The sequence below is a fragment of the Lynx rufus genome, unplaced genomic scaffold, assembly GCF_022079265.1.
Source record: "Lynx rufus isolate CCGP_SWC_20201006 ecotype Redwood Valley unplaced genomic scaffold, mLynRuf1.p SCAF_7, whole genome shotgun sequence".
Taxonomy (NCBI): Eukaryota; Metazoa; Chordata; class Mammalia; order Carnivora; family Felidae; genus Lynx; species Lynx rufus.
The window spans coordinates 44442955-44459900 of NW_025814889.1; the positions used below are offsets into that span (position 1 = coordinate 44442955).

The 16946-nt window shown below is 36.6% G+C and overlaps 1 protein-coding gene across 1 annotated transcript; it reads right to left on the reverse strand.

Annotated features, from left to right (window-relative positions):
- Positions 1 to 1746: 1746 nt before the first annotated feature.
- On the reverse strand, positions 1747 to 12377 carry LOC124502055 (NKG2-A/NKG2-B type II integral membrane protein-like). Its single transcript, XM_047066491.1, has 6 exons — positions 12191 to 12377; positions 11785 to 11862; positions 11269 to 11322; positions 10670 to 10821; positions 2478 to 2581; positions 1747 to 2221 (listed from the first exon to the last, which is right to left on the reverse strand). Exons 1-6 carry the CDS (start codon positions 12375 to 12377, stop codon positions 2101 to 2103), a joined length of 696 nt encoding a protein of 231 aa, XP_046922447.1. The 3' UTR covers positions 1747 to 2100.
- Between the last annotated feature and the right edge of the window lie 4569 nt (positions 12378 to 16946).

The window sequence follows — 16946 nt, forward strand, 5'->3', positions numbered from 1 at the left end:
CTGCTAGCTGTTATCTCTGCTATAAAATCATACACCAGGCAGCCCGGTCTTCTCAAAATGAAATCTATACAGGGATCTGAGCTGAACGTGTATGCAGTCCGGAGTAAGGTCCAGCCTTGATCAGCTATAACAAGTAGTCTGGAGTCAAGTCCAGCCTTGAGCAGTTAGAACAGAGCCAAACCACAAACAGGTAAATGAAAAATTAATGTGTAATTTTCAATGTCATTGCAAACTTGGGTACTCTGAAACACAACTTTAGTAATTAGTTACAGTTCCCATTAACAACTATATTCAATTCATTTTGACTTTTCATATAAATTTTCTAGAAGAGTATAAGGATTATGTACAGAGAATATAAAGAATATGTCTCACTTCACAGATATAAATATATGTGAAATATGAGTTTGGTTTGCAAATAATAATCAAGGTTAATCTCTTTCCCTCTTATAATTGAATAAAGGTAGAAATATCTCTGAATCATCGTCAATTACTCAAGTTTGTCTTGAATTCTGGCAACAACTAAACATTTGACCGACACCGATTTCTGTACATTTTATTTTTGTTTTCTCTATTATTGAACATTTTAGTTTTTTGCCTCAAAGTATTTTTTAGTACGGTTGTAAAGACTGACAGAGGTGTGTGCATGAAAACATTAAAAAAATAAATCTTTTCCAAAATATTTGAACCCATGTAAGGAAAACAACAAATAAGACACCGGTTATTATCCAACTAGAAAGCAATCTCTACCTCAAAATGAGTTTAACCTTTGATAGTGTGGTACCAAGAGAAATTTGGAGAGTACACTTTGGTTCCATCATCGGAGGAAGTGGGCCGATCTGAATGGTTCTTTACAGCAACCCTGTGGTTGTTCTATGATAACCCCGAGGGGCCGTTCATTTAGTACTCTCAGCTCCAAATCCACCCTCAGTGCCCTGTTCTCAGATAACGGTGGAAGATCCTATCCATTTTCTCTCTGGTCATCTCACATGAAGTTGACTTTTGTCAGTAAAAGACAATGGAGAGCCAGTGCAGCAGAAAGGGCTCTTCTTCCTGGCTTCATGGTGTTTTCTCTCCTTTGGCCGCCATGGCTTGGTTGCCAGTTGCAGTCTTGCAGGAAGTCACGGGTATTCGTCCCACAGCAAGTTCTTGAAGGCAATGTGTCAGTTTCCTGTCTTCTGGTCTTTCCTCCTAGCGCTCTGACAGGGAGCTCTTCCTGTTTGCCAGTCACAGCCTGAGATCCTTCCTCACCAAGTTCAGCCCGTGGAGTGTGGAGCTGATCAGTCCCAGGCCAATCCAGTGAGCCTGTCAGCCGTGAAGCTGTGTGTAGCCACATCATCTTCAATGACATCTGAATCCCATCTTCAGAGAGTAGATCTGGCTTCAGTGATCTGTCCTTTAATTCTAGCATATTCTTTGTAATTTTCTTTAACGAGTATCCTTTCCTTTTAGTAAGCTTTCTCTTATAAGTAGATAAATGTTTACTTCAAGTGTCCCCTTGTTTCTGTCTCCTGATTCATTTCTGACTGATAACCTCGTCACCCTGGGTGGTTCAATCCTCATTTGAGGTCCTTTAAGGGTTAGGACAAATTAATTACTTGGAAATACAAATGGAATTATTCACTTTGTTGAGAATTTTTACAATAATATTTTGATTTGTAATATATATATATATATATATATACATATATATATAATTAATGTTACTAAATAGCAAAAGCGTAAGAAACAAATAATATATACCTCAGTGTATATTTTTTACATTAATATAATTAAATTTGAGAAACAGTTCTATACCACAAAGAATGAAGCCTCAGGTACACGTTGGACCTTGGGTGGTATATATGCATTGATACGGATTCATCCTTGATTAAAAATGAAACGTTCTAGTGAATGATGGTGATAATGGAAGACCCATGCATGTGTGCAGACAGGGGCAATAGAGGGTTCTCTGGAACTTCCTCTTAGTTTTGTTGTGAGTCTAACATTACACTAAAAAACATTATCTTCTAATGTGCAACGAAAACAATTGTATGGCTGTTGAAGTAATGAGTGATGGATTCCTTATCAATGGTGAAACAGCATTCTACCAAAATGAGGTAACTAAAATGCCTGGTGCTTACAAACATATCGTCTTCTTAATGAGCACGGTGCAAAATAAATTTTTTTTGTACGAAAATCGATATATTGACAATTCTTGTCAATCTCTGAAGATACTGACAACCTGAAATACAGAGAATTATATCCCATTAATCTTACCATAAGATTACTTACATCTCTTACTATGTACCGTACTATTTTGATGAATAAACCATCCATTTTGACTCACACTTATATATCTCCATCTCAAGATTTCCCATACCATTTTTCTCTGGAAAACCTTCAACTACTGTGTTTATCCGATTGTTCACACATTGCTCTTTTTGTTTCTAAGTACAGTTCTTGTGAGGCATAAAATAAAAATTTGTCATGGGACTTACACTTCGGAAGAAAAAGTTAAGGCTTTTGGCTGCACAGATGAACTATGATGGCTTCTCTGGGAGCCTCTAATCCATGTACTAGCACGGAGTAAATTCAACAAAAACTATGAGAAAATAAAATTTATTGGGAGTCAAATACAAGCTCTTATACTCATTTGAATTCTGTAATAACACATAAAAGTTCATCCTTTCTTCCTTTGTAGACACTTTGAAATTATAATATAATGTCACACAGTGGACACAAAAGTATAAAATTAACTTAGTAGGACTAAGTGAAGAGGACAAACTGACCGTGAAAACAATTTCAGAGTTTAGAAAATGGATTACAGGTAATAACTAATGAAATACGTACATTGGAAAAAATCCTGGAGACTCAAGTCAGAAGCACATTTGTCATCTTCTTGCCCTGGATGGTCCCGTGTCTCCCCACCTGCCCACCCCTGGCTCAGTGATAAGAAGACTGAAATGTTACAACTGGGAGAAACTGCAAAGAGCAAGGGTGCTGGTGCCACAGGGGGACACCTGATCAGCGCTGGGGATGGGGACGGGTACCCATTGAATTTCAGCTCCAAGTGCTGATATTGCTCAGTAATGATGAAGAAAACCCATACTTGTGCTGGTCAGAGGTTGAGGTGTTTGTGTCAAGCACTGTGACCCCCATAAATATAATGGAAAGATACTGGATGTGAGAATATAATGGAAGAGTTGACATTGGCTCTCTCTAACACTCTTAGCTTATGGAAAAAATAGACACACATGGAGAGGAGACCAAGAGGAACCCAGGAGAAAGTAAGAGCACAAGGAGACTTGGGAACTGAGAGTAAAGGTCTGAACAGTCCCCTCCCGCATTCACACACAGGCACTGAGGTCACACTGCAGAAGGTGGAAGCCGTAGTGACCTGCAGAGTTTGAACACATCCTTTCTTAAAAAAACAAAACAAAACAAAAAAAACAACAAAAACAAAAACAAAAAGCTAGTAATTAACACCAAGGCTTCAAAGTCACAAGGTCATAAACGTAAGCAATAAGAACATGGAAAAATTGAAGAAAACTATCAGCAAAGAGACTTCAGTGGAGAAGATGATGCCATAAAGTTTTTACAACAAAAAAACAGAGTAAATCTAGGAGAAATGAAAGAGAATGCATATTTAATAAACTGTATTTTTAAAAATGTCTCCATAAAAAGTCAAAAAATGTGAAGAGAAATTGGAAAATATCTTCCAACAAAAGGAAAGCATATGTCAATAGACCTTCTAATGGGGTAATTGTTGCACATATTAGAAAAAAGCATTGAAAAGTCCTACTTATAAAGATATGTAAACTATACAGAAAACTTAGTTGAAATAATTACAGGAACATGTGATGGCAGTAATTTAGCAAGTAGGCAATATCAATAAGAAATAAAACTATATGAAGAAATCACAGAGAATCTGAGTGAACAAATACATACCTGAAATGGAAAACTCACTAAATTTTCTCTGCAGAAAATTTGGGATGCGGTAGAAAAGAACTGATGAAATTGCAGGAGTAACAAAATCTATTCATATCTTAGGATGAGACAGAAAAAAGAGAACTTTATATACGAATTTACAGAATTCAGAGTCTTTCAAAACAGTATCCAGAAAGCCAACTTAGGTCTAAGTAGAATATGAGAAGTACAACAGAGGTAGAAAATAAAATAGGACAACAATCTTAAGGCACGACGAATGAACAGCTTACTAACATCATTTAAAATATTTTAGACACCGGAGACATAGCAAACTGCTAACAGAATGAGCACATACAAATCCATGTCTCATGACATCATAATGAAAAGACCAAAGAACAGTGGCAAATACAAAGAAATACTCTTGAGGGAAGAGAGTGGATTGTGAAGTGACTCAAGTCAGTGTGAAAATCAGGGATGGCTCACACGTCTTCCACCTCCATCAGCCTTACGCCACATTATATACCACAGAATCCATATCTCTGCCCTGCACACTAGTTCCGACTGGAACGGGATACCAGCAGCAAGATGAAGGAACAGAAAGACACAGACCCTAAATCCCCCAAAGAAACAATCCCTTAAAAATATCCAGACACAAACCCATGTGTATTCAGTCTAATCAGGTTTGATAAAGGTGCCAGGACCATTCAATAGGGAAACAATGGATCTTTTACAAAGGGTGTTTGGAAACTGACGACCCACATGCAGAAGAATGAAGTTGGATGTTTACATTTACACCGTATACTAAAATTAACTCCAAATGAACTAAAGACATAAATGTAAGATGTAAAACTATAAAGTTCCTCAAAGAAAGAAGGGGGGATATTAAACAGCATTGTACTTGGCAATGATTTCTTGGCTAGGCCACTAAAACCACAGAGCACAAAGGAAAAGTCCATTGTACACAACTGGGCAATGTCAACCTGAAACAATTCTGTGCATTAAAAGGCATGATCAGCAAAGACAATACAGAGTGGGAAAAACACTTGCAAATCATATATCAAACAAGGGAATCATATCTAAAATATACAAGGAATCTACAAGTCAGTGACGACTACAGCAAACAGCAAAAGAGACAATGAAAAAATGGGCAAAGAAATGAAATACACAAATTTGCAAAGAATATATACAGATGGTGAAAATCGTATGAAAAGATGCTCAATATCGCTAATGAGCAGAGAAATGCAAATCAAATTCACGATGAGTTATCACCTTATACTCATTACGATGGATGCAACACACACACACACACACACACACACACACACACACACACGTGTCGGGGCACTTGGGTGGCTCAGTTGGTTAACATCCGAATCTTGGTTTTGGTTCAGGTCATGATGTCCCAGTTTGTGGGTTTAGCCCCGCCTGGGGCTTTGTGTTGATGGCGTAGATCTGGTTTCAGATGCTCTCTCTCTCCCTCCTTCGACACCTCCCCTTCTTGCTCTCTCTCTCTCTCTCTCTCTCTCACTCTCTCAAAATAAGTAAATAAACATTTCTTTTTTTTTAAAAAATTTTTTTTTCAACGTTTATTTATTTTTGGGACAGAGAGAGACAGAGCATGAACGGGGGAGGGGCAGAGAGAGAGGGAGACACAGAATCGGAAACAGGCTCCAGGCTCCGAGCCATCAGCCCAGAGCCTGACGCGGGGCTCGAACTCACAGACCGCGAGATCGTGACCTGGCTGAAGTCGGACGCTTAACCGACTGCGCCACCCAGGCGCCCCAATAAACATTTCTTAAAAATGTGTCAGTGAGGAGGTCGAAAAGGAGGAGACCCACACACGGTTGCTGGGAATGTAAATCGGTCAGCCGTTATGAAGACATGTGTGGAGCTTCCTCAAGAAATCGAAAATAAAATTACCACATGAATCAGCAATCCCACATATAGGAAACTATCTAAAAGCATTGAAAGCAAGATATCAAAGATTATATATATATATATATATATATATATATATATATATATATATATCTCCATGCTCACTGCAGCATTATTCATAAAAGCCACGTGATAGAAGCAGCCCAAATATCCACTGATGGATAAATGGAAAGAAAGCGTAATATACACATAACACTGTAGTATTATTCAGCTGTAAAAAGGAAGGAAATCCTATCACCTACTACAATATGGATGAAGCTCCAGGACATTATGCTAATTGAAATAAGCCAGTCATACATAGGAAATAAAAAAATAAAACTCTATGATTCCACTTATATGAAGTATCCAAAGTAGTAAAAGTGAAAGACAAAGCAAGTAGAAGAGTGATTGCTCAGGGTTGAGGGGAAAGAGGAGAAGGTGAATTATTGCTCAGTGAGTTGAGTTCCAGTTTTACAAGGTGAAATTTCTAGATATCTTTTGGGCAACAATGTGATAGTTAACACTCCTGACATGTGTGCTTACGTTGGTTAAGATGCATGATCTAGCGAAATGCAATGTAAGATGTGAGACTGTATGATTCCCACCATATGACCATCTGGAAAAAACAAAATCATGGAGACAGTAAATAGATCAGGGGTTGACAGGGTTTAGGGGGGAAAAAGCATGGATAGGTGAAGGACAGAGGATTTTGAAGGACGGGAAACTATTCTGTATAACTCCATATGTGTCCTTATATATTTTTGCAAACTTTTACAATGCACAACATCACGAGTAAACCTGAGAGTAAACAATGGACTTTGGGTGATAAAGATGTGTCAGTACAGGTTTATCAGTTGTAGCAAGTGAACCACCCACTGAGGGATTTATCACATTCTCACATTATCACATTTATCACATTAGCAAAGAAGATCAATTGATGTGATTTCTGTGATAAAGACAGTAAATGATAAAACAAATACTTATTTTTATTTTTATTTTTAAAAAACCTTTATAAAGGCAGTGCCTGGGAGGTTCCTTTGGTTGAGTGTCCAACTCTTGATTTGGGCTCAGGTCATGATGTCAGGGTTTGTGAGTTTGAGCTCCGCATTGGGTTCTGCACTGACAGGGAGGAACCTGCTTGGAAGTTTTTCTATCTCCATCTCTCTGTCTCTCTGTCTCTCTGTCTCTCTCTCTCTCTCTCTGTTTCTGTCTCTCTCTCTCTGTCCCTCTCCCATGCACTTTCTCTCTCACACAAAATAAGTAAATAAAAAATAAACATTGAATGAAGCCTTCAGAAAGATAGAAATGAATAGGAAACATCCATGCAAAGATCCTGAATAGGTAGCATGACTCTGAAAATGAACTTGAATAAATTCACCATTTAAAAAAGGACAATTTTATGGGCACCTGGGTAGATCAGTCATTTGTGCCTCTGAGTCTTGATTACTGCTCATGGTTCCTGAGATGGAGCCCCAGGTCAGGCTCTGTGCTGACACCATGGACCCCTGCTTGGGATTCTCTGCCTCTCTCTCTCTCTCTCTCCGCCCCTCCCTCTGCTGGCATTCTCACTCTCTCAAAATAAATTAATAAACTTTTAAAATAAAAAAGATGATCTTTCAATTACAAAACAGACATAAAAATACATAAGGTCATTAATTAAACAGATGAGAAAGGGCAAAATCTGTACCCACGCAATATGAAATGCAGAATTGCACAAAAATGCAGAGTCATTCAGTGGAGAAAGTATAGTCTTCTCAACAAATTTTCTGGAAACAATGGAGTATCAAATATGATTAATGATTCTATGCTTTATACTACATTAAAGTGCCCAAAATTGATCACACATAAAAACGTTCAAATATTTTATAAAAAAAATGCATGACCTACAGTTGGCCAGAGATTTGATAGAGTACCAAAAGCACGATCCATAGAAGAAGAAATTGATGAAGTGTAGTTCATCCAGATAATATCTGCTCTTGGAAGAAAAAAGACAGTCATAAACTTGTGAAGAAACATTTACAAACCATATGTCTAATAAAAGACTTGCCACCAGGGTACATAAAGAATGCTCCAAATACAATGAAAAAAAAAAGTAAAACTATTAGCAAAATATGTCAATAGATATGTCACCAAACACCATCTATAGACGGCAAATGAGTACAGAAAAATAGGTCCAACACTATTAATCTTAGGAGCATTCAAATGAAAGCCACCCCACACCAGACTTTCTGTTCTGGAAAGATAGAGTGGATAGTCTTTTCCTTAGTCCTCCCACCAATACAGCTACAATCCCTGAACATTATACATAAGATGACATAAGGTTCAGAAAGCTAATGAGAAAGCTGACAGATCCGAGCCCTGGAGACCCGAGGAATGGCATGGAGGTGAGCTCCCCGGAATTTCCCTCTACCTCACATAGACGGTGTCAGAGAGCCTAGCAAACCACAGACATCAACAGGTACACACCCAAGTCTCCAAAATATTTTTTCTCTCTGGTCAAAATAACAGAAAAAAAAAGGCATGCTTGATAAACAGAAAAGTTTTAGACACTAACTGGGTGATTCTATTAAAAAACCATGGACTACCCACCAAAAGAATCAACAGGCATGCAAGAGAAATCAAGACATTCTCCGATCAAGGAACACTAAGAAAATGTATGACGACCAGACCCACTCTGAAAGAACTGCTAGAGAGAATACATAGTAAAAGAAGGCATTTTGGAACATAAGGAAGAAAGAGAGGACACACGTAAGAATAAAATTCTTATCAGGTCTAATGGACTTTCCTTCACCTCCTGTGTTTTTGAAATTGTTAGATATTTGAAGCAAAAGTGTCAGTTGAAGCAAAGTTATAACATGCATGTGATTCTCCATGTAAGCAGAGAACTATTTAGGCCACTTGTAGTATAAATGGGACACGGTAATGGACCATAAAGGCAAGTAAGTCTCTACATTTTACTCGAACTGCTGTGGGCTGTGATAGACTGTGTAGACTGTGCTCTATGAATATACAATCATCTATATAAAGATATATAATATCTATATTACTTATACCAAGGAGATTAGAGCACATGTATGTGTGTATATATATATATATATATATATATATATATATATATACATATCTTTATGTATATAAAGTTACTGATGAATAAAAGACCTACTTTGCTATAAATGATGCTCCGTCAATGAGGTAATGATGTAGAAATATACAACTTTCACTCTTATCTCACAGCCTCAGACATAAAGCATCACAAAAAATAAATTCTAATTGGATCATAAATCATAATGGAAAGTTAAAAAATAAAGAAATAAAGAAAAATGTAAATATAGGAAAATAATATAGGAAATTCTATTCATGTACTTTGGCTAACTTCTGAAATAGGTCCAATAATACTCATTGTAATGTACAAAACGCTAAGTAGGACCATGGTAACATAAAAATTCTGATCATTAAAAGACTCCAATAGGAGAGTGAAAATGCAGATGCAGGTATTTGCATCTTAAAAGTTCAAAAAAGAGTTCAGGTCTAAAATATGACAAAGACTTCTGAGAAGTGAAAAGAAGACACCGTCCTGGAGAAATGGGCAAGAGACACAACCCAGCACTTCTCATTCTCACCAAAGAGAATAGCCTTGAGATTTACAACCCAGGAAAATGGTAGTGTTTCTAACCATCAGAACCTTTAATTAATTTTCCTGAGACTGCTGAGTTTCGGATCAAAGGCCTATTTGGTACAATGTATTTTACACCATAAAATAGAAAAATGTAGGGATAATTTAGTGTAGTGAAATATGCACATAACTATGTGCAATTTCCTACTAATGCTTACAGAGAAGTGTAGTATAATTATACATGAATACAATAATGTTACATTTACACATTATTAGTTTATTACGAAAACCATACATTTATTTTACATAAATATATAATATGTGGCTATGTGCAATAAATGATTGTCAATATATGTGGAGGAAGACATAGAAAAGACTTTTCCTAACATAATTATTCATAATACCCACTTACAAAAAAGGAACAAAATTTCTGAGAATGGTTTTTAAAATCTCATATTCATATGAGAGCAGTGAATATTCACAAACTGTAGACAAGTGTGTTAATATAGATGGATTACAAGTAGCACCTGGGAGAGAAGGGAGACACACATAAAAGTGCACCCTGAATGATTCCATTGATATACAGCCCCAAAAGAAGCAGAGATATTTCATAAAAGGAAAATGGGCAGGCCTGATAAAGGCTCTAAACTTCAGTCTCATGATGTAATTTAGAATTGTGTGATTCTAAGTCTATTGTAATCAATGTGCACGATCGTATGTCTAGTTTCCTTGATGTGTTGTAAAATTCAATAGTAAAGTTAATTTCAGACAAAAGAGCATTTCTAGAACACAGGTTCCTATGAAAAGCAAGAACTGGAAATTATCAAATGTACATTCAAGGTATAAAACTATAAATAATGTGTCATAGAGTCAAACCATGGAATATTAAACACTTTAAAAGAAATAAACTACAAATACATATAAAACTATGGGTGAATTCTACAAGCATAATATTAATTGCAAAATTTTTCTTTTTCTTTTTTTAACATTTATTTATTTTTGAGACACAGAGAGAGAGCATGAGCAGGAGAGAAGCGGAGAGAGAAGGAGACACAGAATCTGAAGCAGACTCCAGGCTCTGAGCTGTCAGCACAGTACCCGCTGTGGGGCTCAAACTCACAAAACTTGAGATCATGACCTGAGCCAAAGTCGGAGGCTTAATCCACTGAACCACTCAGGAGCCCCATTTAATGACAAGCTTTTAATAGAATCTGGAAACATTTGAAAACTTACCTTGTCCTCTTCATCATCATAGTAGAGCAGGTTAGAATTCTTAGAAGCACAGGACGTCAAACTCTCCTTCCATGATTTTCCCTCAGTGCTAATGTAATAGCAATTGTTGGAATACGTAAACCACTCTTTCAGACAATGACAACAGAGACATGCTGGAGAGAGATAATATGAGATATTATCCAAAAAGCTTTGAATATTACAAAATGAAAATTGACATACTGTATATGGATACACATATGTGTACCTACCATATTCATATACCCTCACAAGCTGATAAAGTTAAAACAAAACACACACACACTCAGAGAAGAATTAGGCTTTCATCTCCTAATTTAAGTGCCCAAATAAAGTGACCACAAAAATGTCCATCTCTACATGTCATGAGAGTCAGTGAACAAAACCATCTTTATGGAATGATTTATGTTTTATCATGTTATAGAAGGAGGAAATGTGGGGCAATTGTTAACAGCAGGTATGGTGATCATTAAGCAATTTTTGAATTCACTTTTCCAAAAGAATCTGGTATAATCTTTGCCTACTTGAAGATAGAGTAAAATAGCCACTAAACTAATAACAGAATTTTGCAAGGGATGTTGTACCTTTCTGGAATGTCGTTTCCAGGGATGTTTTGTTCTGTGCTGGTCCTTGAGTAGCTAGAACATTAAAGCAATTCTCAAAAAAAACCATAATATTAAATGAATCAATCATAATAAGTTGAATTTCTTAGTTTAAAATTGGGTGTGCTATTTTACCAGAAAAATTTAATACAGTAATGAACATGAGAGAGAAAATAATTCAAAAGCTTAAAAAACCAAACCTCACCATCTCTCACAATATTTGGTTTAAGCAATCTCAAGAATTAATGCATATTTCACCATAAAGTCTCTTGTGTGACTTGCTTTTGAGTTATTAAATCCAAATATATGTTAATTCTCCCTAAATGTATTCTGTTATTTCTACTTTAGATAACCTCTAAATAATCATTCCACACTTAGAGCATGCATTAAAAATGCATTAAAATGAGATAATAAATTCAAAGTGTTACACACTATGTCGAGGAACTGATGATCAGTAAGGTGAAAAATTCCCTTTTAGTCATTCAAACACGTACTTACAGGGAATAACAGCTATTGTTACCACAGTGGACATCAAGACGAGGCAGAGGATTCCCAAGATACCGGCAATGAGCTTCTCTGGACATGAAGGTGAATAGTTGGAAGAGAAATGCAAACACTGAGAAAGGATGCCCGCAAACAATCATTTAGGAGATTTACAAACAAGAGAACCCACAATGCACAGGGAATCACATACAATAACCTGCACCTCAAACCCATCACTATCATTGGAATCTTCTCTCAGAATATACCAATGCGTTCAATTACAATACCATATTCCAACCTCCAGCTCTGGTGCTCACAAATGAAAACTATGTGAGATCACTTCCTACTCTTTCCCTACACCCCTACACCCCAACTTCAAATCCTAAAACAGACATACTTGTCTGCATTAAATGTTTTTTACCTTTGCAGGGAGAGTTCTTGCCATTCCCTTGACAGTCCCGAGAAGCATTTTGAAGATTCAATTCTGCATAGGCTATCTCCTCCTCAGTTACTGAAATGGAACTTTTCGTGCCCTTAGGTTGCACTTGCTGTCTTTTTGAGCCCTTAGCATGATGGAATTCCACATAAGTCACGCCTTGGTTGTCCATGTCTGCAGCTGAGTAGCGTCAGCTACAATGTGGATGAAACTGCCCTGAAGGTCTTGATCAAGAGTGTGTGTCATGTGCTGACGACATTGCTAGTCCAGTGACACCGGGTGGGGTGCAGGGTGAGGGAGGCTCCTCTTTTGCAGTTGAACAATAGAAAGTCTGGTACTAACTTGTGTCGAGATTGAAATAAGTGTTTCATGATAGAATAAGTGGATTTTTACAATAATAGCAGAATAGTATTGGTTGCAAAACATGTAAAGCACTAAATTAGTGAAGAAGAAAGGAATTCATGAATAATAGTGTCCTCCTTAACGTAAGGTCAGATTCCACATACATATTTCAACACTATTAGAATAACCAGAGTAATTAAAATACTGTATTAGGAAAAAAGTGTTGTATCAATTTTGACAATGTTAAAACCCATTACTGGTTAAAAATTAAGTCCCCTAAGATGGGAGAATATAATTTTTAGCACATAGAGGAATTTCCTGTTGCAAATGACTTTTATTTGTGGTTTGAAATTGTGTTTCTAAAAAAGGACTGCAGTGCTATCAAAGTGATATTTTATTTTGAACATCTGGGGAGTTCTGAGAATTGTTAAATTTAAGAAGAAATATTTCATATGTTGCAAAATGTTACATGACACACTAAAATTGCCCAGAGCAGGAACAATAGTGAAAACAAAAAGAAACAAAGCATTTTTTACAAGAGGACTTAACATCAGAGTGACAACTGATTTAATGGCAAAGATATGAAACCATAAAATGATAAATAATAGAGTAGATCATTTATGGAAGAACACAGTTGTTACAAACTTCTAGAAAGATCTATGATTTCAAAGGCAGTTAGGGTAACTCTAGTTGTATAGTTATACTAAAACTCACATAAATGTAATTTCAGACTTCAGTCAAGGAGCTATGCAGTCAGTGATCTCTGGAATTATTCCTGTCTCTCCAAGTACAAAGTATCACCTTCAGAAATTATTTCGTTGGGCACCTAGGTGGCTCAGTCAGTTGAGCGGTTGGTCGAGCGACCAACTTTTGCTCAGGTCATGATCTCATGGTTTGTGGGTTCGAACCCCACGCGGGGCTTGTGCTGACAGCTCATAGTCTGGAGCATGCTTGAGATCTGTGTCTCCCTCTCTCTGTCACTCTCCTGCTCATTCTGTGTCCCTCTCTGTCTCTCCAAAATAAATAAACATGAAAAATTAAAAAAAAATAAAAATTAAAAAGATTTATTTCATGTCTAGCTATCTAGTTTAGTAATCTAAAATACGAATTAAAAGACGTACACTATAACGCATATAAAGCACTTAAACTCAATCTGAGTGGTCTAAGTTCTCAGTAATGTGTTAGTGATTTAATTATTTTTATTAAAAAATTGTTTTGTTTCCGTCTGAGAGAGAGAGACAGAGAGTAAGACAGACCGTGAGTGGGGAGGGTTAGAGAGAGTAAGACACACATTCTGAAGCAGGCTCCAGGCTCCGTGCTGTCAGAACAGTGTCTGATGTAGGGCTCGAACTCACAGTGAGATCATGACCCCCGCCGAATTTGCACGCCCAACCGACGGAGCCACCCAGGAGCCCCAATTTTAATTATTTGTAACACAGTACCCATTTATCATTACTGATTCATAGCATTTACACCATGTAACAATTCATTGCACAAGAGCGTCTTTCAGTATTGAATATCTTTCTTGGCCAAGTTTTGTTCAATTTTATAAAAAGTCTTTGGATTGTTTATAGTTAAGTTTAAATTAGCATGTTTACACAAGGTACCTCGCGTTTTATGAAGAATCAAACTGCTTTCATTTATTGAAATGAATATATGAGGAATTCCATTTGACCTTTATGCTATAATGGACTCATTTTCGGGATTTATTTTTAAAGACTGGACCAATGTCGAATATATATAATATATTCTTGATGACAACTGATGACAAATCCAAATCATGTGTTCTTTGTCCTGATGCTTCTGTGATCTCACCTTAAATTATATTGATTTGCAAACCTATGCATAGGTATATGCATATGTTCTTAATGACTTCTCCACAGGCAAGAAATTGAATATTGTAAGATCTCTAATGTATCTCATACTCATTCTTGTTTGTTACGCTGAATTGTTGGAATGCAGATTCCAATGTTCTCTGTGATTTCATTGTATAGTAGCTGTGCCTCAGGTGCATCCCACCAGCATTTATAATCTCCCACTCACTGGGGTGACTACTAGAAAGGCAGGACCGTGTTGACACATACCTTCTGTTGGCCAGACAGTCATGCATCGTCCAGAGGGAAACAGGTTCCTCTCGTAACCAGACAGTGTCTGTGGTCTTCACAGCCTGCCGGCCCTGTGAGCGCTGAGAGTGAAGCAATAGTGGAAAAAGTAGATTTCTCATCAATGTGTCACTTCAAATTTGAACAGGAAATTCTTGCCCTTGGGCTATTTTGAAGACACTTTATCTCCTCACACACCTCCAGAATGTAGAGGCTTTGAGCTGGCAGTGTGGCATTTAGTCTGTGCCTCAGCAAATGCCTCTGACAATTTTATGTTCCACGAGATACTGGGGTCAGAGACTTAACCACCCAGGCTGTTCACTTACTTCCATCTGAATGACAAACACTGAGGACTTAGGCCTTGTGTAAAATATCTTAGAAGTTTATGTTTTACTTTTAGGCAAATTTGCTACATCTAGATATTATGTGTTTCTTTTTCTTATGCCCTTGCTATGTCATTTCTATTTCACTGAAAATATTCTAAAATCATCAACCCGTAGACGGGTGTTTAATTATCTTTGACACTAAGAGTGAAAAATGACTACGTTTTCAATTTTTTTGCGACTGCCGTAAAGACATCAATTTCTGAATGGATCTTCTCAAATTCTACCTTCATTTTTAACATACCTACATTCCATTTGTATTATTTGTAAATAGGTTATTAAAGTTTTTGCTGGAAAAAATAAGTGCCTGTAAGAAAGATAAAACATTGAATAATATTGAGCAATAGCACCATTCCAGAGATTTGAATGTTAAATAATTATTCATGCTATTTATTTATTTATTTATTCATTCCCAATGGTAACTAGGTGTCTGTATTTAAATAGGAATATTTGTTATCAACAAACAAACAAACAAACAAAGCCTAAGTCAAACTCTGTAGGGGAAAATTAATGAGTGTTTAACAATTTCACTAAAAATATTGGTGTAGAGCAGAGAAACTACTTTAAAAGTACTTTTAAAAGACAATTAAATAACATGAACATCCAAGCAATAAAACTTTTTATCTAAATTACCTACTTTGCATCACTGGAATTCTTTTCCTTTGTTTTCATTGTTGGTTTTGATTTGGTAATAATTTTGGGCATATTCACGTGCATGTTTCCTTTGGTCTGTAGTTCTGTTTTGTTTTGTGTTTGGCTAAATGGGTTGACAATACTATTTTCATTTTCATGTATTTATTTTCCCAGATGTATGGCTGACATGTGACATCACATTAAGTTCAGGTGTAGACATAATGATTCATCATTTATACACATTATGCTATAATCATCATGATAACTCATCGTGATCACCCATCACCATACAGAATTAATACAATGGTATAGACTCTATTCTCCATGCTGTAATTTACATCCCTGTGAATTATTTATTTTATAAGGGAAAGTTTGTACCACCTACTTTCTTTTGTTTCTTTCAGCCATCACTCGTCCTCACTCCTCTACAGAAATCACAAAGTTGGTCTCTCTGCATGTGAGTTTATTGTTTATTTGTTTGCTTCTTTTTGCTTTGACATCATAAGGTAAACAAATGTATTTGCCTTTCTCTGTCTGACTCATTTCATTTAGCATAAAACCCTCTAGATCCATCAACTGTGTCAAAAATGAGGAAAATGTTTGGAGAAACCTCCATCCTGTTGCCCATTGTGACGACACCAATTTAAATTGTCACCAACAGTGCATAAGATTTCCTTTTCTCCACATGCACACCAATATTTGTTATTTCATGTTTTTTTGGATTCAGACATGTGGGAGGTGATATCTCATTGTGGTTTTGATTTATGTTTTCCTGATCATTAGTGATACTGAGCATCCTTTCACATGTCTGTTGGCGATCTGCATATCTTCTTTCAGGAAATACCTATTCAGGTCCTTGCTCCATTTTTGAATCACGTGTTTGCATTCCTTTTGTGTTAAGATGGAGGAATTCTTCATATATTTTGGATATTAACCCCTTGTCAGATACATCATTTGCAAACATCATCTCCCATTCAGTAGGTAGCCTTTTTCTTTTATTGACCGTTTCCTTGGCTGGGGAAATGCCTTGTGGTTTGTCATATTGTTTATTTTTCATTTTGCTGCCATTCTCTATGAAAACAGATCCAAAAGAATACCGATGAGAACAATCTCCATGAGTTTATTGCCTATGCTTTCTTTAGGAGTTATTATTGCTGGCCTTACCCCTACCTCTTTAATTCATTTTAGGTTTCCTTTGGGTTGGTATAAACAAGTAGTCCAGTTTGATTCTTTAACACATATTTTTCCAGTTTTATAAACACCATTTACTGAAGACTCTCT

Excerpts from the sequence above, each read along its gene's own strand:
- LOC124502055 (XM_047066491.1), bottom strand. The coding sequence starts at position 12,377 with ATGGACAACCAAGGCGTGACTTATGTGGAATTCCATCATGCTAAGGGC. Across the intron at positions 11,863-12,190 it reads CAAGAACTCTCCCTGCAAAG|AGAAGCTCATTGCCGGTATC; the intron begins GTAAAAAACATT and ends CTTCATGTCCAG. Across the intron at positions 2,582-10,669 it reads ATGATGATGAAGAGGACAAG|TTTTTGTTGAATTTACTCCG; the intron begins GTAAGTTTTCAA and ends ATTTTCTCATAG.